The following is a 22,330-nucleotide window of genomic DNA, read 5'->3' as shown; positions in this document are numbered from 1 at the left end:
GACAAGATGCGAATTCAAATTCTTCCGGCTAGGAGGCTTGTGCCGTATAAATCACAGTGCACATACCACTGCGAATTATTACTTCCATAAAGAATTTAGACGGTGTCATCACTATGGTTGCTGGAAAAACACGATTGAATATTACATAAGCTATTTTCTCTGCAGCACAGAATCCGATAGCCCTATACTCCCGATTCTGTGGGCCTCAATCCGTCCTGCTGACTATAATTGCTGGCGTGGGGCTTTGGTGGTTGTTATCAACATACAGTCACTGTAGTGCATTGAAAATTGACGATGCATAATAATCTGCAAATTTAATGCAAGTAGCTATCTTGCGCAATCCCACATAAATCATTGACAGTAATTCTTATCTCGTGCATGTTATACAAGGTAACAAATTGTGCGTGTCTACACAGTCCATTTTATAGAACAATATTGTTCTTCCTACATTCATATTGGAGACCTGTATAATAGTTTGCATGTGTGAGTTCTCTGGCAAGGTTGAAGTAACTTTCCAGTTGTCGGAAGCAATCGCTGTTACGCATGAAATTCGAATATTATGAGAATAAAATGGTCGACTCACTTTACGCTCACATCCAGCATTTTAGCAGTTTCAGTCCAGTTTGCACAATTTGCTGCTACATCGACATGTAGCTTTTAAAAAGCCTTCTGACTGGCTGTAAACGCGTGGCTACATACACTGATCCATTTCAAGTGAATTAAAGGGACATTCAAGACGATTTTCATAATTTCACATCATGTAGTACAAATTATATCGACAACTCCCTGTATAGATTGGTGGAATTTATTGTGGTTCTAGAGCAGAGAAACAATACTTTGAAAAACCTTAAACAAATTACACTGAACAAGGATGATGACATAGAAGGTTCACATATTTCAGAAATGATAGCAGTGTAATATTCCATAACACTACCGCTTGCTTGCGAGTTCACCTGTCTATAATCTATGCATGCCTTCTTCTTTTGTTCTGCTTCCTTGAGCCCCAACTCATGCATTCTTATGGTGACTCTGCCATGTCATCATCCCTGTTCATTGCAATTTGTTCTATTTTTTGAAAATATTCTTATTCTTCTTCCCAATTATCACAAATTCTGAAACTCTGTCCTCAGTATAACTAATTTATATTTGTACAAATGTAAAAATCTGAGAATCACCCGGAGTTCTCCTTTAAAGTCTGCAAGGATTCGGTGATGTATAGCGCCTCATCCAAGTTAATTTTAGACGTCATTGGTTAGCAGGGCACACAACAGACACACACAGACAATCACGCACACACACACCCACACACACACAACACACACACTCACACACTAAAACACCTGGAGCGTTTTGTTTGACTGTTTATTGTTGTTGCTGTTGCTTACAGCAAAGACCAATTTGACGTAAGATCCATGACGTAAAAAGAAAGGGCATTCAAAATCATAACTGTGCGGTCTGCAACAGAAGTTGCGGGATAGGTTTCCGCATTCCACCATCAACGGTATTTCCACAATTCAGTATGCCCAATTGTGCAGATCATTTATAACTAAAAACTCAAGTCATGCACTATGCTCTCTCGACTACGGGCACAGAATTGGTCCATGTTGATGCTCCCTCAAATCTCAACCAAAGTGGCAAATGACAATACTGTTTACAATAACTTGAAAGCTGCACTTGAAGCAACAACATATTGGAACTAGACTCGGAATTTGTCAACACTGACAAATTAGGTGATCCGATCTCTTCGAAAGTCAATGATTTGAGTCCTGATCCCAATAGGCATGACCGTAAAGGTTCATCTGTGGTTATGGACATTGGCCGTGTGATGTTTGGATTCTCATTTAAAAAAAAGGGAGTCGGGTTTGCCATCTTTGGTACCATATTCCGTATACACTATAACGAAGATACAGAATAAAGTATATTTGACCATTGACCCCACTTTGCACAGCCAAGATGGCATCTGAGAAAGAAATGGTTATTTTGTGAAATGATCCTGGTAACGTGATCTTTGTGTGTGCAAAATATTGGAAAGATAGGACATGTATTCACCAAGATACAGGATGAAACATTTATGACCTTTGACCCTAATTTACATACCCAAGATGGTGTCTGATCAAGAAGTTGTTATTTTATGAAATAATGTAGGTGACATGAACTAAACATGTGCAAAATATGGGATTGATAACCATTGTTGTTCTTCATCTATTGCACAGAATGTAGTAGAAAGAAAGAAAAATAAAGAAAAAATTATGTTATTTTATAGAAATTTGAAGGAGAAGCATTAAAAAATCAGAAAAAGATAAAAATAGGAAGGGAGATTAAGACTAAATAAAGAAAAAGAAGAAAAAAAGAGTTTGAAAAAAAAAATATTGGCAAGGGTGAGGCTCGAACCAGGGACCTTAGGATTACGAGTCGGATGCGCTATGCAATGACCTATTTCATGCTCCATAGGCCCTGTGTATTAAGCAAAATGACGCTGCATCGAAGCCACGTGCCATTTTCAACCAAGTTTTTCGACGTGATGCCGGCCTCGTATGAAAAAATGGAGGGCACATTAACGATAGCCCAAAGTCTCAGCTACAACATACTAAAATCTGGGAAAAATTCACCGAAGCATAAGTGAGCTAATGCTCGAAAAAGATAGTCATGTCAATTTTCACTGCCAGAAAAACTGCTCTCCCATAGAGATAACACGTAAACTGGTCAAATTTGACAAGATTACATTTAATCCATTTTTACGAGGTGATGCCGCCATCCAATCAAAATGTTGTAATTATATTAATGAAAGAACATTTAATAAGCTACAACATACTGAAATCTGGGTGAAAATTGGCAAAGGATAAGTGAGATACGCCCAAGTAAACTTGAAAATTGATGACGTCATTTTGAAAATTTACTTTTTTTACTTTATTAAGAAATTTGATATCTTTGAATCACTTTTTCAGTATCGCCAACCCATAAACTGACATGTACAACTCATCAGCTTTCAGAATATGTAAAGAAAATTGGGGGTCACCGTCCATCCTGACGAGTAAAATCGGATTTAAAATTGGCGGTTTTGGGGCATTGTTGTACTGTATATCGCCATTGACGCGCGCGCGGAATTTCAACTTTGACAGTCCCGTATGACGTCATATTGAGTCGGATTGACTTGAAACTTGCTAGAAATATTCCTTGACTTTTCAGACATCCGATAAATGTAAAAAATCGGGAAATTTCTGTTGCATATGAGCTGTACGTGCGTATATGTGCGCGCGCGTACGCGTCCGTCCAATTTTTTCAATTTTTCAAAAAATGCTCCAAATGGTCTGAAACGTATGCAAAAAAAATTTGAGCTTGATTGGAGCATACAAATATTTCAACGCGCGCGTACGCGCACGTCTTTACGATGCGAGGAATTCTGAAAATATGGGTAGAATTCCCTTGAATTGAAATTTATGTGACGTAAATTTCATTGAGAAATTCCACTCCATTAATGAGATATGATTGAAAATGTGTTTTCATATAATGACGTCATAGTGACGTCACGGTCGACTGATCACTACGATTTTACTTGACATGTCGTCTTTGGGACATGATACACATATGGTATAAGTTTGACATTCATAGGCAATGCACTTTCTGAGCTAGTCTCTACACAACTTTTGCGGAGAAATAAAGAAGAAGAAGAAGAAGAAGAAGAAGAACAAAGAATCAGTACAGATACAGAAGGTGATCCGAGAGGATTCTCGGATCACCTAACTATGACACAGTGCTAGGCAAGAACTGACATTTTCAAAAGTCTGTTTGTCCGCAACTCAATGGACCGATGAGATCGGCAAAGGAATAAGGGTACAGACGATTTTTGTGTGTGTGTGTGTGTGTGTGTGTGTGTGTGTGTTTGCGTGTGTGTGTGTGTGTGTGTGAACTATTCAACCCATGCGGTGACACGTAACAGCGACAGTCATAGAATCATTATTTGATTTGTGTTGTACCCATTTCACAATATAATAGATGATGACTGGCGGGGGAGGGAAAATACTGAATGTTCCACCCGGAGGGTTTGAAATGTAATTGAGGGACTTATAGCCTCCCGAAATAGTATTTCAAACCCTGATGGTGGAACGTTTGGTACATGTTCCCGACAACAAAAGTCATCATCTGTGTTATATCATAATATTTATGGGTTAGTCAAATCGTACGCATTACAATAATCGGTCATCTGCTTTTTCACATTGTATGGAATAGGCAAATTTATCCTATCGATTGCGTGAAAAACTATGATCGTTCAATCGTGTGCTATCGTTTGTCATTTGTTACGTGAAAATGTTTTCCCATGGGAGAACATTACAAAAATGTTCTGCCCATGGGCGAACATAACCAATGTGCCTCCATCACGTGACTGTGTTTAGCCAATCACTAACCGGTATTTGACTAACGCATTTAATATTGGAGATTGTGACCACGCTGTCTATATGAGGCATTGAACTTCGTCATCATGTCACAATGCTTATTTGTTTACTCTGCACATCTCACGGTGCGCTGGGTAATTTGCAAAATAAGAGTTGGTACATCGTATTGTGAGAGCGAGCTCTGCACGTGAAATTCAAAATGTATTTGGGTTTGCCTTTACAGCTAGCAAGCCCTATAAACGCACGCTTCGCTCATGTCGATTCTGTGGATTTAAAAGCAAGATTATGTATATCATGCGCTACAGTATACTCCGCGACAGAAGCGCGTATACTATAATCTCTGTCTCAATCTTTTAACAACCTATAAACAAGCCAGAGCTGCGTGAAAACCTTTGTGGCCTGGTGCCCTTATCTTTAATAAGGAAAGGAGTCTGACTAGCATATGCCGGTACGCGAATTGCGCAAGAAATTTAATCATTATAAATAGACAGACGGAATACGCTCTTTGGATGGAATGCCATAAAAGTAAGGGAATTACACATGCATAATTAACGTTGGGATTATCAAAATCTACGCACTATTATGAAGCGCCTATCGCTTTTAATTCGGTTTATTGGGGAATACTCGCACCAGAAGAATATCACAGCATTACTGACTAATTCCTTTGCTAAGTCTAAGCCCCCACCTGCTTGAAAAGTAATAATAGTACAGTCACGATAAGAACCTGTCCGAGTTACGTGCGAGCTGCTCTAGGAATTAAATCATTTGGAGTGGTCGCCCATGACAACCTATACGTCTGTATTGTATTTAACAAGTAAAGCTACAAAGATACTCCCAGCGAGATTATTTGTCAGGAGGGAAATCAGTTTGAGCAGTGGCTTTATTTTTCCCAACCAAACTTCTGTTAATGCGCTCAGCCAAAATTTCACGCATCCCAGTAAACACCTCAAGCCTGCGGTGATAATTTCGTGCGTCCGATCAATCGGTTTCCTGTTGGTTTCCTGCCTTATCCCAGATTTTTTTTTTTTAAGTGGTCGGTATTTTAGTACATATAAACCACAAAGCACATGATGTCCAGAGTTACTTCATACGTTGTTAGAATAATTGTGTCCACATGGCAACTTTGAAGCCGGGGTAAGACACCTGGTTTGTTTGTTTGTTTATTCAATGGTTTTACTGTTCTATATTCCACATTTTACAAGTAAAATCATGAACATCAAGAACTGAATGCGTCAATAATACTTATTTATTGTCGGCTACAACAAATACATGTGAGATAAGAAAAAAATTTCAAAGAAGCATTTCCAATAATTGAGATTTTCAGAGATTCCCAGCAGAAGTTAATACAAGAGGAATGCTTACATGAAATTTACAATTGTTAAAGAATGACGACATATATGAAGCGGGAAAATACTTACGAAGATAAACATAACAAAATGAGTGTCCATCACATTTGATTACGAAATTACGGCTGGACGATACGCCAGAACAATAGCGAGCTTTAGCAAATCGAATGCTAAGACGACGCTATTTGGCTAAGAAAAGACATTGTGCACATGCGCGAGACAGCTGTTTCCATTGTCTAACCCGGGAAGATGCGTCGTCTTAGCGTTCGCGTCGCGTCACAGATCTAAAGCTCGCTATTATACAACCGCTGCGGAAGAATGATCCGGACGCATTGCGAATATCAGGTGGAGAGAGGTCATTGTTTAAGTGTAAGGTCCGCCTACCCAGATCACTACCCGCGTGAACCCACCGTCATATCGAGCCTGATGTCGGGATGTCACAACAACGGAAACGTAAAAAGCATGAACCTAGAGACTACCCAGCAAAGACAGAGAAAATCGCTACAGATGGGAATACTAGTAAAGAAGAACGTGTGTTTAAACTTAAAGGATGCTGCATTTTTCACTAGTATCACCAATTTTATGTTTCCTTACTGTGGAAAGTGTAATAGGCCCCTATGGTCGCAGGCAAAAGTTTGGGATCATTGACAAAACGAATGGAAACGTTCTTTTTTACGTTTTTTTTTTCAGAAAAACTTATTTCTTTCTGACGTAGGCATTCTTATCAGGCTTAAGAATTCGGAGCAATGAAACCCTTCAAACACTCTTTACTTTCACCTCTAATGTCTTCTGCAAAGACGATGCTATTGAGTTGGAAGTTATAGTATCGGTCACGGATAGAATGAGGTGCAAACTTTCAGTTTAGTCTAATAATAAATTCTCTTCACAGTGGTATAGCCATGGAGATTTATATCAGCACAGCGTGGTGAAGTTACGTACTTGACTGGACCCTAAACGTTAAAGCCTCTTTTCTTATGGCCTGATCACAAATACCATTTAGAACTGCTACAAACGCTGTACGAACGATTTAGACAATTTCGTAAGATCTTCTTGAGAAGGCCATACGAAACCAGCGTTCGTAGTTCGTAGCCTGGTCAATGGTCTTGTCCAATATTTTTTTTTAACTTCGTACGAAACCCTCTCTTCGTAAGGCGTCCGTACGAACGTCGTGCGAACATGGTAAGAACAACGCCAGAATTTGTAGGTTTGAGAGACAATTCTAGAAGCCTTAAATTCTTACGATGATTGTAAGTCGTTTATAGAGGGCTCTTACGTCTTTCGTAAGAATGCTTTACGAAGGGAGATTCGAACGCCATTCTTACTAACATCAACTCTTCGAGTTTGCAAGGCGTTCGTAAGGGACTCGTAAGGCGTAGGTATACAATTTTGTGCAACTGTTGAGTTTAGGGACTATAAAGCCAAACACGAGAAGTTCAAATCCTCAATCTGTTCTCGGTGTTCGACCAGAAAGCACCTCTGTTAAACATGGGACCAAAAGGGAAGGCAAGCAAAGGGAAAAGGGGGAAGGGGAAGAATAGAAAGGAGGGAGATGAGGAGGAAGGAGTGATAGAGCGGAAAAGCTACTTGCAGCTGCAGCTGCAGTTGTAGTCTCCTTGGCACTACTGCCATCTTGAAGTATAAAACTTTCAACTGTTACATAATTTTCGACAGGTCACGGCAGCGTCTTTTTAACAACCCTACAAAACATACCAAAAAGATATCATCTTCTTATGAATGACTTGAGAGTGCCGTGAGTTGCACGTAAGACCATCTTGCGACAAAAAGAAATCGTAAGATAGCCGTAAGTCTGACGAAAGAATAACTTAAGGCTTTCTTACGAAAAACGTACGAAGTCTAGGGTCATTGTATACCTGACAATCATTTTGTTTCTCTGAAAGGTCTTAAAGGTACTAGCCCACATTTGCAAACCCACGAAAATCAAAACTGCATAAAACAGGTCCAATATGACTCCAAGTACAAGTTATAACAGTAACATACCTCACCTGTTGCTCTTTGTCTATACCATTCGATAAAAGAGAGAAAATCATCGTTTTCAAATCAATTTTCAAACCGGGTCAACCCGACCCAAAATCGAATTACGAGCGCGGGCTAGCTACGTACATGTAACTTACACATGTATCGCATGCATGTAGTACGTACGTGGACCGGAGCTAGCGAGCGTTATACGCATGCATACGGTGCATTTTCATTTATTTTTATGAAAGTAATGGACTAATTGGAACGAAATTTTGCACAGGTGTTACTGCAATCATACCCAAACTCCATGCTAACTATGAGACCAATTGCTGCAGGTTTACAAATGTGGGCTAATACCTTTGAGTTGTTCTTGCGAATTAAATAGCGTTCGTACGAAATTCGTAAAGAGGCCGTAAGAATCTGTGCCCCATCTACGAATCTCTCCGAACTCCAGTATTCGCATGAACAGTGACATTCGTACGAACGCATCGTTCGTACGAACCTTTGTGACCGTAGCTTATACCCCCATCTATAGACGGCGATTCCGCTACGATCATCAAAAATCGACAAAGCGCGGTGGATCGTGGCTTGATCGCTTTTAAATCTTCTCCATCGTATCTTGAGCGGTTCAGAAGCGAGGAGGATCGCCACCATCGCCATGGTCGGCAACCTCGCTACGGAAGCTTTGAACATGTCCAAAACTTCTGTAGCGAGGTCGCGACCGATCGCCGTGGTTTTAGAGCGTATCACCATCGCCTCACGAGCGCATTAAAAGTGCCACATTCGTAGCTTTGACGGGGAAGCATCGCGCAAAGCGTAACTCAAGCGCATCAAAAGCGGCTCCCATCGCCCATGAAAATTACCACTTTTTACAGTATTACGAAACAGGAACCAACCATGAACGACAGAAAGTGATGCACAGACCAGGAAGGTGGACATGGAGAAAAACGTATAGAATTAATTTTTCAACGTACACTCAGTACTTATCCACTTTGTTTATTAAATTGTTTGTTTGTCATATACCATTGCAAGTCAATGAAAGTAAGAATCAATCGTAATATTTTGAAATATATCTTCATAAAATTGTCTCATTGTAGGATACGTTTTGTAGTTTGCTCGTAAGCCGGTTCTTTAATATTATACTCATTTTACCCTTTTAATTGAATGGATGACTTAACTGATAGTGCAATTTCACATCAGGTTCTAACTGGTGTGTTCTAGAATGCTAAGATACAAGGGTAAAACCATATTCTGCATATCGATGTTGGTTTGACACTGACATCTGCCTGAAGGAATTCAATCATGAAATCCATTTTATACCCCGATCGCTTGAGATCGTAGCATGAGCCCGACGTAAACGTATCACTGTCGCTCCGATCGTATCACTGTTGTAGCGAGGTCTTGATAAGCGTACGAATGTCGAAACACAGTCGGTTCGATTGCAGAAGCAGCGAGTCTCGTCGGCCTGGAAATGCGGCAACAACGTGGCAGAGTCGTATTATCATCGTGGTGCTATCGCCTATATACAGCGCAGGTTGAGCGTGGAGAAACTGTAGTGTAATCGCCTCGGAGGCCAAAACATTGAGACGGACGGCGATCGCGCCACGATTTGTTAAATCGTCACAGATCGCCATGGTCGCCATGGTCGCCTTCCTAGTGAGATGGGGGCCTTAAGAACACACTTTTCCAGTGTGTGTATAACTTTCTTTCCGTTATTGACATGTGTTTGGAAAGTCCACTTGTCATTGAATTATATGTCCTTTTAAAGCTTAGACTCTGCTCTTTCAGAATAAACCATTTACTAAAAATCTATGTCTGGTGACTTTATGGTTTATGATGCGCGATCACATTTGACCTAATTCCCATTAGTTACTATAATAATAACTATTATGTCATAGGATCGTTCTTACATAATGATGAGCATCTATGATGAAATAAGTGCTGAAATCACTAGCACCAACTAAGCAGGCACTAAAATACATGGACCATTTTTCTACAAGCATTACGGTGCTTCTTTAACACATGCCTGTTCCATGAATACTTTTATCAATATTTCTGTTTTTGAGTACGTGCGGAAATTCTCATATTAGAAAAAAAAAATAGCGAGTGTGACCGGATCTAACCGACAAAGATGCCTTGCACGACACAAGTGGTACTCGTGCGGCTCTCTACTGGTATCAGTAGCTACAACTGAATCCAGGGCGGCGAGTGAAGGAGTTCACGAGATGAAGCTTCGATGTAAAAGGATACACTAACTTCCCTTTGTCGTTAGCCTGGTATCTACGCGGCGACATGAAATGTATACCCTATTAACGATGGCGTACAGAAGCAGTTTAATGGAGCGATTTTAAGTGCGCGCAGTCGACACTACGTACAACCCTCCCTCACCCCCCCCCCCCCAACAAACACACACCGAAGTGACCATTAAATGCGGTTCCTTTGTCTCCCTGACCATTAGTTAAATATTCCGCTCTGTCGGAGTCACCTTTTCCCAAAATGTCATCGACCAATATTGATTATTACCACCAATTTCGAGAACAATAAATTACACTTGCGTGAGTAGCCACCGGAAATGTAAATTGATGCAACGCGTAACTAACTCTGTTCATGTAACAATAACAGTGGTCCATGATTATAACGCGACTGAAAAAGCACATCAATTTGTGATCTTTAGAAATCATTCTATCCGTAAAGGGGACTACTAGGTAATTAGGGATAATCCCATAGCGGGTACATATATACTTTCCTTTCAGTGTTGAACGAAAACTTTTGCCAAAAATGTATCGCTTTTATGTATAGCAACGATTTGTTTGTTTGTTCAATTTACGTCGCTGGTAGTTAGGGAGTGAAGTGATAGGGGAAAAATCAGCCTTATGTTGTTTACCATTAAAATATGCAACGTGGCTTAAGTGAAGAAACCCATAAAAACTATAAGAAGACCATTGCCTTTAAAGGGGTGGTACAGTATTGGTGGAGATGAGAATAGGACCTTTAACTTTTGGCGAGATACCAAGAAAACACTTATGAAATAGTACAGAGCATACCATTTTAAGAGGTATTCAAAGTTTACGTGATGAAAATCGCGTTTGGAATGACTGAAAAATCCAAAAACAAAGTAAAACAAAGCGATCGTAATAAAAGGAGGGTCCCACACCTTATTAGAATCGCTCTGTTTTTGATATCTATAGCCATTTCAAAACCAGTTTTCATCAAATAAACGTTGAATTCTTCAAATTCAACAAATTCTTCCGTCGAGATGTCTTCATTGCAACTGATTGACAAATTGCCCTACATCGACGTAAATAAGCACTGAATTGATCAGTGTTATAGTAGTAGCCATGATAAAAAATCATGGGCGTACATACTCGAACAGGATTCGAATCAGGAGGTCGTAGGTTCGAATCCTCCTCGAGTATGTACGCCCATGATTTTTTCATCATGGCTACTACTATAACACTGATCAATTCAGTGCTTATTTACGTCGATGTAGGGCAATTTGTCAATCAGTTGCAACGTTGAATTCCTCATGGAATTACATGCTCTTTCATATTTTATAAGAGGTTTCTCATTATCTCACCAAAAATATTAGAAACCTGATATTAGGTCTCAACCAAAACTATACAATCCCTTTAAAGAAAAAAAGTATCCACTTTCAAGTGGAGTTTGCCCCAAAAGATAACCTCTTGCAGTCAAGACTGTGTTTTTGTCTCTTGTACGTTTCGCATTACATTATTATGCAAAATGATATGTTCCTTCTTCGATAACTGCCTTCACATTTTGTTAACTATATGACGCTCTGGAAATGTACCGTCGGTCTACCCACGACTTTACTACGTGAAATCTTGTGGTCGAAAGCGTCGAGTAAAATTCATTGGTAACTCAGTAGCAACTACTTTGGCATTTGCACGGACCCAAACGATTAAAGGTACTTATTACCATTGAGAGCGCAGTGATTTACAAAAATGTTCGAGATATCACATTAGTTGTTGATGCATATGTGTATATAGGTCAGTTGTAGCGCAAACATCCTACCATATAAAAATTTTGCAATAAAGCCCAAGATATAAGGAGATGTCACTATTTTCCTCAATAAACCATAACTGTATAGACGGTTTATTCTAACATTTTTTTTTAACTGTAATTGTTCACATTTTGTACATTCAACAATATCTAGCCTCTATTATACAGATTCAAATTTTTCCATTGGTTGTTTCTATTCCTAACTCACATTTTTAGAACTATTTTAAATCACTAAAGCAGAGTGTTTGTTTCATCTGCAAATGGTAATTAATGCCTTCAAAGTTTAAGTTCACTTGGGCTTGCAGTTAGCGTAATTCAAGCAGACTTGCAGATAAACTATATAGTTAAAATATGAACCTAACTAATACGATATTAGCCAGATTATGCACACATAACACACACACACACACACACACACACTCATATATATGTATATATATATATATATATATATATATATATATATATCACGTAAGTATACAACATACTATAGGTAAGCAAAGTATAAACAGCAGTACAGTGTATATATGTAAGGGAAGAGAGGTTGCTTCATACCCGTTCCATGATGGGCCTTGACAAAAAAAAAGGAACATAGTTAAAAAATTAAAAAATAAATAAGGAGGGGGAAGGGAAGAAGCATAATACTATAGCCCAGATCGTGGATGATCAAAGACGAAGCATGAAGAATATACTCAGGAGAGTGCATGTTTCACGAAGAATTTAAGTTGAAATTCTAAGATCGACTTAAATTATGGTATGCTGTGTGTGACTTCAATTATTTCTAACTTCCAAATGAAGACGAAAGTTGTGGAAACTTTGTCATGCAGGTATAGGTGTACAAAATAAAATCAAGAACAAAGCATTTTTTCTGTAAATTTTTAGCACAATTTGAAGTGAATCATGAAAATGTTAAATTAGACCAAATAGGAAAACCAATGGCATACCATAATTCTAAGTTGTTTTTAAACTAGTAATTTAAGATTGATTTAAATTCTTTGAGAAACAGCCTCCAGATTTACTGCAGATACGAAGTGTCACAACTTCACGGAATGGTTTGTTTCTCATAACTACAGAAGAACTGCTTTGTAGTTTGGATGAGCCTCTGAACTGGGCACACACATAAGAAACTGCGGATTCGAGTCCTGCCCTGAGATTACCAATCCTATATATCCACAGGCAGGATATTTTCTCTCTCATTCTCTTCTTCCTTTCTTTAAATCAACAAACAATTGGCCGCTGTGTCCCTTTTGACCCACGCAGGCGGATAGGTGTTGGTGGTATACACTTAAAATGGGCGGAGATATCTGGGTTAAACAGCGATCACTTTAAAGAGGCTACTTTGGTAAAGAATATCATACTGTTATTAGCCTAAATAAAAAGTTATCACTGTGTTCGTGATAACCAATATACACGAGATATTGTCATAATTATCACAACTATCATTTTCACTTTTACTTTCATCTTTATGCCATTATGGTTATCAGTAGATTGATGTATTAAAGTTGCAACTCACTCCATCTTCCAAAAACCCCGCCCGCTCCCTCGCAGACACAAAGTGATAGAATCAATCTATTCCATACACTATTGAAAGTCAAGAAAAAAAAAACTGTGATATTGTCGGCTCGGATTATATCTTTATTTCTTTTCAGCTCTTGTGTTGCAGCCAGTGTAATAATATGTCCGCTCCAGTCGGGTGACTGCGGAGAGCCCTATTAACTGATTATAATACGAGGATATCCTATAAGTCTTCGGTGAAGGGTATTAATTATTTCTCCTTCAGCAAATTACTTTTCTCTAGCCTCTTCCTCTATTCACAAGGCTAAACTGTCTTTGCAAGATTCACGAGGATAGAGCGATAAAATCGAACTAAAATTCTTCGTTAAAGAAAAAGAAAAAAATGTGCCTATAATACGGGAGGCAAATTACGATTTCGCGGTGGCAATAATGCACCTCAGCTTAATTGCGTTTGCCATAAAAATTTCTCTGCCGGTTGCATGATTTTGATTAATGACCTCCAGCTTTGTTTTTGGCACATAGTGAGAACTTTCAATGTTATCATATTCTTTTTGGGCGGGGCGACAGCGGAAGTTGTCATGGCCAGATTAGTACAAAATAATTTCCTTTTTTAATTTGTAAACTTTGCGAAATTAAGTAAATGATTAAGTTTTAGAATAGATTATCAGACCGAAATCTTGATAAAGATCCTTCTCAGACGAATATTATCCCTGCTGGAAAGACCACAATGTCCCACAGTGTGTTCACTCACAGTGTGTCACATAGTCGGCTGTGTAAATACGGCGAATACGCTCGAGTTTAACAGTATGAAATGAAGATGATTTCACACTGTGGTGTGGTTTGTCACAAATACTGTTCACATACGTAGTTATGTTCAGTTTCAGTTCAGAGATCAGTTCAGTTTATTTCTGCATTCCGTTTTAAATGCAATGTAAAACAAAATTTGGCCATATACCACGAATCATATGAACGATTCCATCGCATTAATGCATAATTTGGGATACGATTGTAAAAAGAATACATATGGGGAGTAAATAATATACAACAATGCCAGATTGAATGCAAAATGTACGATAAGGAACAGTTCATATGTCACACAGTGAAATCGATGATTTACAATGTGTTTCAATGTTAAAACACTCGAATTCAATAGTATGAAGAGATTTCACACTGTGTTTCACACTGTGGGACCCTGTTCTCTTTCCGGCAGGGATTCGCCTTACATATTCTGGGATACCAGGGCCCTGTTTCGTAAAGCTGTTCGTAAAGTTACGAACGACTTACGAGCGACTGGTGATCAGTTCTTGAGCTGAATTATTGACATTCTGGTAAGTATGGCACATCACAACTGATCACCAGTCGCTCGTAAGTTGTTCGTAACTTTACGAACAGCTTTATGAAAAAACACCCCAGGTTGGATTGATAGTATCGCTGCCTATTGGCTGATTGGCACACAAACAGGAACGTGATCTATATATTTTTAAAAGTTCATGTCGGAGCTCATACGCGAGAATTTCTTAAAGCCATATTCTCTTTTATTCAAGGGGAAGTCAAAACGTTTGACTGGTATTTTCATACATTTGCCTTGATCATGTTGATGGGGTCAATTAGGTTGCGCTATCATTGTAGTAAACTTAATCACAAATAAAATAATAGTTAGCATAATGACGACATATTGGTAATTAGGGTATTAAGAGCAATCGAGTCATCATTTCAATATTGGGAATACGCTAACGTGAGCACAGCTAATGCGGACATGAGATTTACATATTCTTCTTTTAATTGAATTCAGCGTCACATTCTATCTTAAGATATGAAGGAGAGATGAAAAGAATTAAAAGACGTGTCTCCCTTTCATTAGTTCACGGTCACCTCTTGGATCGAGAAATCAATATGGCAAAAGGGTAATCACACAGTAAAATTACCAATCGATAATAACAACATCTTTTCTGTGTCATTGTTTTGGATGAAACTGTAGTAGTTGACACCGGTGTTGCTGTTTAGTTTGTTTGTTGTTGTTCTTTTTTTCAACAGAGATAACCAGCGTGGCCTGTAAAAGTATAACTTTAGATAGAATTAATTCAAAGGTCATTTTCATGAAAACAGTAACAATTTGAGGTCGTAATTAATCACTTGATTTCTTTACGTTTCGTTATTTCAGGAGCAAATTCTGAATCGTCATTTGATCTAGATCAGTTGGAGGAGGGGGTATTCCATCAAGCGTTTTATCAGAGGTTTTTTATCTCTCTCTCTCACTCTGACAAATTTGCTCTTCGCAAAATCACATACAAAGATTTCAATAGCTCAAAATAGCTTGTCAGAAAAAAAAAATCATCTGACAAAACACCAGATGAAAATATGCCCCCAAGTCTATGAGATAAAGGAAAGATACAGATCTACTCAGACGGACAGATGATGTTCATAAGTGGACGAATCAGGCAGTTTATGGAGTTCAAAGAAGGCCCCAAAACGGGATCTGGGGCGGAAGATTTAATCGTGAGGGCTTTGTAGACATTCCATACATCAGATCGGGACATGGATGTAAACATCTTCAGAGAAAAGTCTGACGACTTCTTGACTTTACACGAGGCTGTGACCAAACAGGGGATGAAAGCCTAAAAGCGTCAAAACTTTGACACTGACTGATGCGATGTCAAGTCTCTCTGTCGACAGGATCATTGTAAACAGGTTTGAAATTAAACGCTGTTGTCACGAGAACGACAGATTGATTAATTCTACTTCATCTCCGTATGTTTCTCTTCCTTATTTTCATAAGTGCGCTAAATTGGTAGTCAATATGTGATCTCATTCTATACACATAAAAAAGAAAGAATAACAAAATTATACTGTTTGGATAGCTTAGATTTTTGCCAACACAATGCTTGTGTTTTGTCTTCTATTCCCATTATTACGTTTTGTCTCATGTAAACGCTCATTAAAGGAATCCAGCCTGTGCTATGAATTCTCTATACTGCAGGAGCCGAGGAACGAAATGTATTATTATGATTATAATTGCGGGGGGGGGGGGGCGGTTGGCTGACCGACCCACGGGGAATGTCCCTTTTCATGCCCCTTGCAGGGTCAAATGTCAACCGTCCCCAGCTATCCTTCCTATCAAGTTCTCGTGTGATTTTCTACAAAAATTGTCATCATCATGTCCTAAGTAAAGAGCCAAATAAAAGCTTTACTGCCTATTGTTTAATATGACTTGATAATAGAATTCAAATCTCCACAAAATCAGAAAAAACAAAATTTTGCCTTTTTAGTGGGGGAAATCTTTAGCTGTAATCATCTAATAATTATGTGCCTCCAAGTTAAGGATCAAATGCAAATATATTGATCTATTTGAACAAGTTGTGTTTTTTTTTTCATTTTATAACAAAGGTATATGACCGACCTATGGTTCAAATAAAACAGGCCTTTTTTTTTTTTTGATGTACGTATATTTGACTACAATTGAGCTATATTAAAGTCGGTATGTCCTGCTTGGACGCCAACTTTTTTTAACGGGAACCAACCATCTTACTCACCTACTCAGCGTTACAGGGTTGGGGCTGCAAGGGGGGGGGTAACCATTCACCGCACCCCGACCCCCCCCCCCCCCCCCCCCCCCCGGCTACACTACTCTTCTTTCACACTCCTTGAGGCTAGTTATAGTGTGATCTAGATTTTCAGCAAGTTTTTGAAGAAATGATCACCGTGCTTTCAAGACTATATTTCATAACAAAACATTTCAAATATAGTTTAAGATACAATCGATACCATCTTATCCGGGGGTTATTTTGTAAGTGATATAATATATATACATATATATATATATATATATACAGACAGACAAATCAAACATTTGTAAAATCAAACAGCAATGAAACCTGACAATATATATCTAGACAGCATTTCCCTGACACGTTTTACTGTTACGTGTTTACGGAGTAAAGACAGCGAGTAAACGTGTTCCACTTTTTAAAAGTTATTCACACAAATAGAACTATGTATATATTCACGTTACTGAAAGAAGCAAAGTTCAAAGAATACACGATAAAACGTCCTTATGGGTATCAAACTTATTTCACCTTCCATGGAAACTACACGACATGAAAGACTGCATGAACAGTATAGCGTATATTACAGGGTTTATTGCCGAATTCAACATCATTATTATCTTTGAGCCCAGCCGCAACAGCACCGACTTCGGCCCACCACTATGAATAGTGTAAATTTTAGGCGGGCCAGTTGATTCTAAAATAGCATGAAGGCCTACTGCTTTTTATGATTTATTCAACCATAAATATCTTATAACAATTATGTTGTGGTAGTACATGTGATCAGGGGATGGCTTCTGGCTTTTAGTTGTGGTTTGTTTGATCTTTATAACAATGTAATTATATTTTGTTTTGACTTTCAAATAAATAAATAAACATAATTATAAATCTTGCGCGTCCCGAGTAGATCAAATTGATAGGTGCACGCAGCTTACCTTTACATTAAGATTAATGCCGAACACTCAATCAAACTCGTATACCCCTTAAAGGTTAGCAAAGTTGTTGAACCCATGATATACACACTGTAAGCGCACATTAGGGGAGATCGCGGTCGTACTTTCTTCAGGTGGTTATCTCGACACTATATGCTGGTATACATGCTGGTATTATCTATGACACTTGTATATTAAATGTTGAGGTTGAGTTTCCGTAATTTGATCTTTCGTAAGGCAGTGACAACGGGACAAAGAAATCTTGTGGGTTCATTACGCGTACAAAGCAAAGCGCGTCCCATTGGATGTGCACAAATCATAATCATAGCAGCGACCTTCAAAATGTATATTTTCTATACTGATGTATAAGGCTATACCGAGAACTCAGAGGGCTATCTTTTTATATTACTGTCTGCAGACATGGCAGACAAGAACGCAACCACATTAAATGAACTGTCTGGGTAACCTTTCACGATCTAAAAGATCTGAGATTGTTGTTTTGTTGATTTTTTTTCTTTTGCCTTTTTTTTAGGGGGGGGGGAGGGGTTAATGCTGTTTAGATTCTTTCCCGCTGCACAGGTATAACGACTTTATCAGGGGCAGAACGTAGTACTAAATCTTTGTGCCAGATTTGGACCGTAACCTGTGCGTTGCTACAGGAAGACACGCACAGCCTTTTTAAAGGAAGTTGTACCTGCATCATTGTCGAGGCACGCATATTAATAACACCTGGACAGAAACTCAAGGGACGTGGTTTCTTCTTCCTTCCCCATTTCCAATCTTTTTCTTTACCTTGGTACTTTTTTTTGGTCTTTCTGTTCTTATTTTCTTTTAACACTGGCAGGATAAACCTAATGCTCGTGGTTGGCATCCTATTACTACTACAGGTGCAAACGGTCCTAAACAAACTTAGGACATATAGCTCTTCGGAAATCATTATCCTGTCTTCATTCAATTGGAAATTCTTAATTTCACTGCACATAGATAATAGAAATAGTTCACTTTATAAAATCCGGGGCCTGTTTGACAAAAACTTACGATTGATCTTACGCTCGATTTATTGAGCGTAACTCAGTATATCGAGCGTAAGATCAATACTGATCGCAAGTCTGTTTCATAAAGATTCCTACGCTTGATTTAAAACATAGATTTGATAGCAGATTGAGCGTAAGTTTTGGGGATAGCGTCAATCACATGATAAATTTCACGATCACTATTTATGTAACGGGCCCCTGCACAAAACCAGAAGGACATTTTATTTCAATCTGAGATCGAAACACGAACTTTAATCTTCTAAAATGAGTTTCCAATTTACGAATCAGTCAAAGAGTTAGAGGATTTTGAAAATTCTGTCACAACAAACCGCTATATAACAACAACAACAATAAAAAGGTTCAAGGAAAGACTTTTTTCCCTCTTCCTCATGAGTGAGACACTAGAAATGAATATTGTAAAGGAAATTACAGTAAACGGATACAGCACTTCACCACAGGAAAGTAATGCTGGGTTCTGATTGGTTCTTCTTCTTCCGTTAAAGTGCAGTCTTTATACTTTAAGATAGACGAATTATTTTTGTGTGGGTATAGGTATAGGTTGGTGGTCATGCACTTTAAGGGTTAGCACCCTGCCCTTTACGATGAATGAATTAAGTGGAATCTTTTACGTGCATGAGTTGTGACTCTCTTACACACGGGAACTCCATTTTGTGTCCATTTTGAGACAGAGTGTTTTTGCCTCTTACTATTATAGAGCTGACGGTATGGTTACACCCAGCATTGCTCAGTAAGACTCCGGAATCGAACCCAGGTCCTTTGGATCTGGAGGCAGACGCGCCACCGCTTGTACGTCCTTATTTGAAAACAAACACACAAATACGACCTAAAGTAATTTAGGCGTGTCGAACTGCGTTGTAAACAATGAGACTCTGATACGCATACTTTCTTATTATCTTATTCAAGGTTCGATGCACCTTGACAATGTGGACCCTTTTCAAAGCAAAAGCAAACTCGGGGCCAAATTCAGTTTGTAATTACCAAACCATTTTTGTGCTAGGGCAGACAACCATTATACGTGGGAGTGGTTGTGAATCTGCTTTGACACACATAAACCCGACCCTCGACCCCGATTCCGACCACACATTCAAGCCTGATATCATGAAATTATGACCTTTATTGAGGCTCACAATATCTAATGTAGTAAAGGTTAAAGCTTATACTACGTTTTTTATGTAATAGGTTATTCCTTAAATACTGTTGTCATTGATGGCAGCTGTTTTTTTATGGTCTTTGTATGATTGTTTCGACCACCCCCCCCCCGCAAAAAAAAAAAAAATGGCTATTCTTTTTTTATCAATGTTGACTAAAAAACGTAAATATTTGATCGAACTGTCTTGGGATGCTAACCGTATTTTCTTGGAATAACGAGTCTGTCTCTCCCTTAGACATTGACCATTTAATTCGAGTTCTCTTGGACAAAGATTTTTGTATTGTTTTAAACTCCCACCAAAACGAGGCCAGCCAAATCAACGCCAAATAAAACAAAACAAAACAAAACTGAACTATACTAAATTAAACTCCATAACTACACGCGAGTCCGTGGTGCGGAAGTAGACCGGACATTGCAATTCCTTTCTTCTATCTCTTTCTCTTTCTCTCTTTTTTTTCTCTTCCTGTGAGTACTACCACATACTCTCTAAAAAAGAACGAGTGAAAATGTTCACTCTTGAAGAAGTGAATAACAGAAAAGAGTGAGTTTCAAGTGAAATTAGAGTGATTTTGGACTGAAAATGTTCATTTTCACTCATTTTGGAGTGACCTCAGGGATCACTCCAAGATTTTCGAGTAATAATAAATAGATACATATTTTCACTCAAAATTCACTCCAATTTCACTCAAAACTCACTCTTTTCTGTAATTCACTCCTTCAAGAGTGAACATTTTCACTCTTTCTTTTTTAGAGAGTATACCTCTCTGGGAGGCATTAGGCAGAGAGAGAGAGAGACATAATAGGTGAACTTGCATGAAGCTATGATAGCACACTGCTGAACATCACCAAAGAAAACAAGGACAATCATGTGCCTTTTAGGAGGTACGATGGTTTGGACAAGGTCAAGATTTATTTGGACCCCTAAAAAGTAATAACTCTCAGCATATTTTTCAATACTCATATGATATCATAAGTACATTTAAATATATGCATACATGTATATAATATATAAATATATATATATATTATATATATATATATATATACACGTATATAGTATCTATGAATGCGTGTGTTTATGTGTGCATGCGTATAATTATTAAGTTGAAGAATATGAAAACTTAACCAGAAATCGTGTCCCTTTTTTTCCTTTTGCTGCACATCCAAAGATTCTCTAACGCTGAATGGGACATTGATCAATTTTTAAAAGGAACGTTTACTTAAGCTGCAACTATAGATATCCCAGAAGCTTTCATTTCGTGTGTTTGTTTGTTTATTTGTTTGTTTGTTTCAAGCTGAAATACTTGAATCGCCGTAACTCCCTGGAGTTCGTTCACCTCTATCGCTATAGTAGAATTCAGCTGCATATCAAACCGTTTTAGGAATGATATCGAAATCTAAATGTCATTTTTGTTTCAACGCAGACTTGTAATTTCGTCTCCGTATTTCTCTTTTTTATGCTATTCGTCATATACGTATATACACAAAGACAACGCCTTCTTTCTTGCTTGTTATTCTTTATGATTTCCAGGTTTAGTTCCTCCTACACATTTATTTGGTTTTTTTTTTTTGGTTTTTTTTTTGGTTTTTTTTTTGGTTTTTTTGTTTTTTTTTTGGGGGGGGGGGTTTCACTTCAGTGCACTTTGATCACACCAAAATTGACCAAGCAGCTTACAAATTCTTCGTTACCCCAATGTGGTATATGGATATCAGGTGTACTATCTTGTGAACACATTCTAGCAAAGCACAGATGAAGTTCATGAAAAAGTAAAGTAAAGTTTCATGCACGCACTTCAATACTGCGGATCGCACAGAAATTTCAAAAAGCAGGGGCACCGCGAAATAGATATGGGGTCGGATATGTCTGGAACTCTCCAAAGAGCATCGAAATATCAAAAAAGCACAATGTGTGTGTTTTTGTTTTTTGTTTTTTCTTCCGGTGCAAGTTTAACAAGCTGAGATCGTGATTTGAAAATCAAATGAGTCATAGAGACAGCATCGAAGAATTGTCTGATATCCATGCTGGTGATTAACGTTAATCCTTCAAAATAATTAACAGCAGTTGCACTGTTTATACTCACTCGTGTTAGCTGGGGTGGATTGTCCAGCGCCATGGCGAAAAGCACACAGGGTGAGAGACCCAACAAGTAGTAAACAGTAGTAAACAAATCCCTGCCGATACATGACTCTGTCTGTAATGGGTAGTCACGCGTACCACTCCACTACCACCACTTAGCAGACGCACTTCTTTCCAAATGTGGTTGAAGAAAGCGCGCGACCCCGATACATACTTCCAGAGATTGACGAGAATACTGACGGACTTCCCGGCGTGGCGCGTGCTGCTCGCTGCGGGCTGCTGGTGAACCCTTTCAAATTGTGCACTGATTCGTGGACCTCGAGCG

The 22,330-nt window shown here is 38.6% G+C and overlaps 1 protein-coding gene across 1 annotated transcript in view; it reads right to left on the bottom strand.

Moving 5' to 3' along the window:
* Window positions 1–22,121, bottom strand: part of LOC139737157 (uncharacterized) — a 57,256-nt gene extending 35,135 nt beyond the window's left edge. The window contains exon 1 of the mRNA XM_071647834.1: window positions 22,010–22,121. Coding sequence (XP_071503935.1) covers window positions 22,010–22,112 — 103 coding nt within the window. The 5' untranslated portion in view covers window positions 22,113–22,121. The remainder of the gene's footprint in view (window positions 1–22,009) is intronic.
* Window positions 22,122–22,330: the final 209 nt, after the last annotated feature.

This window comes from Diadema antillarum, unplaced genomic scaffold, assembly GCF_040938485.1.
Source record: "Diadema antillarum isolate AM-2024a unplaced genomic scaffold, OU_Dant_1.0 seq00000684_RagTag, whole genome shotgun sequence".
Taxonomy (NCBI): domain Eukaryota; kingdom Metazoa; phylum Echinodermata; class Echinoidea; order Diadematoida; family Diadematidae; genus Diadema; species Diadema antillarum.
This window is presented reverse-complemented; position numbering and strand designations above follow the sequence as displayed.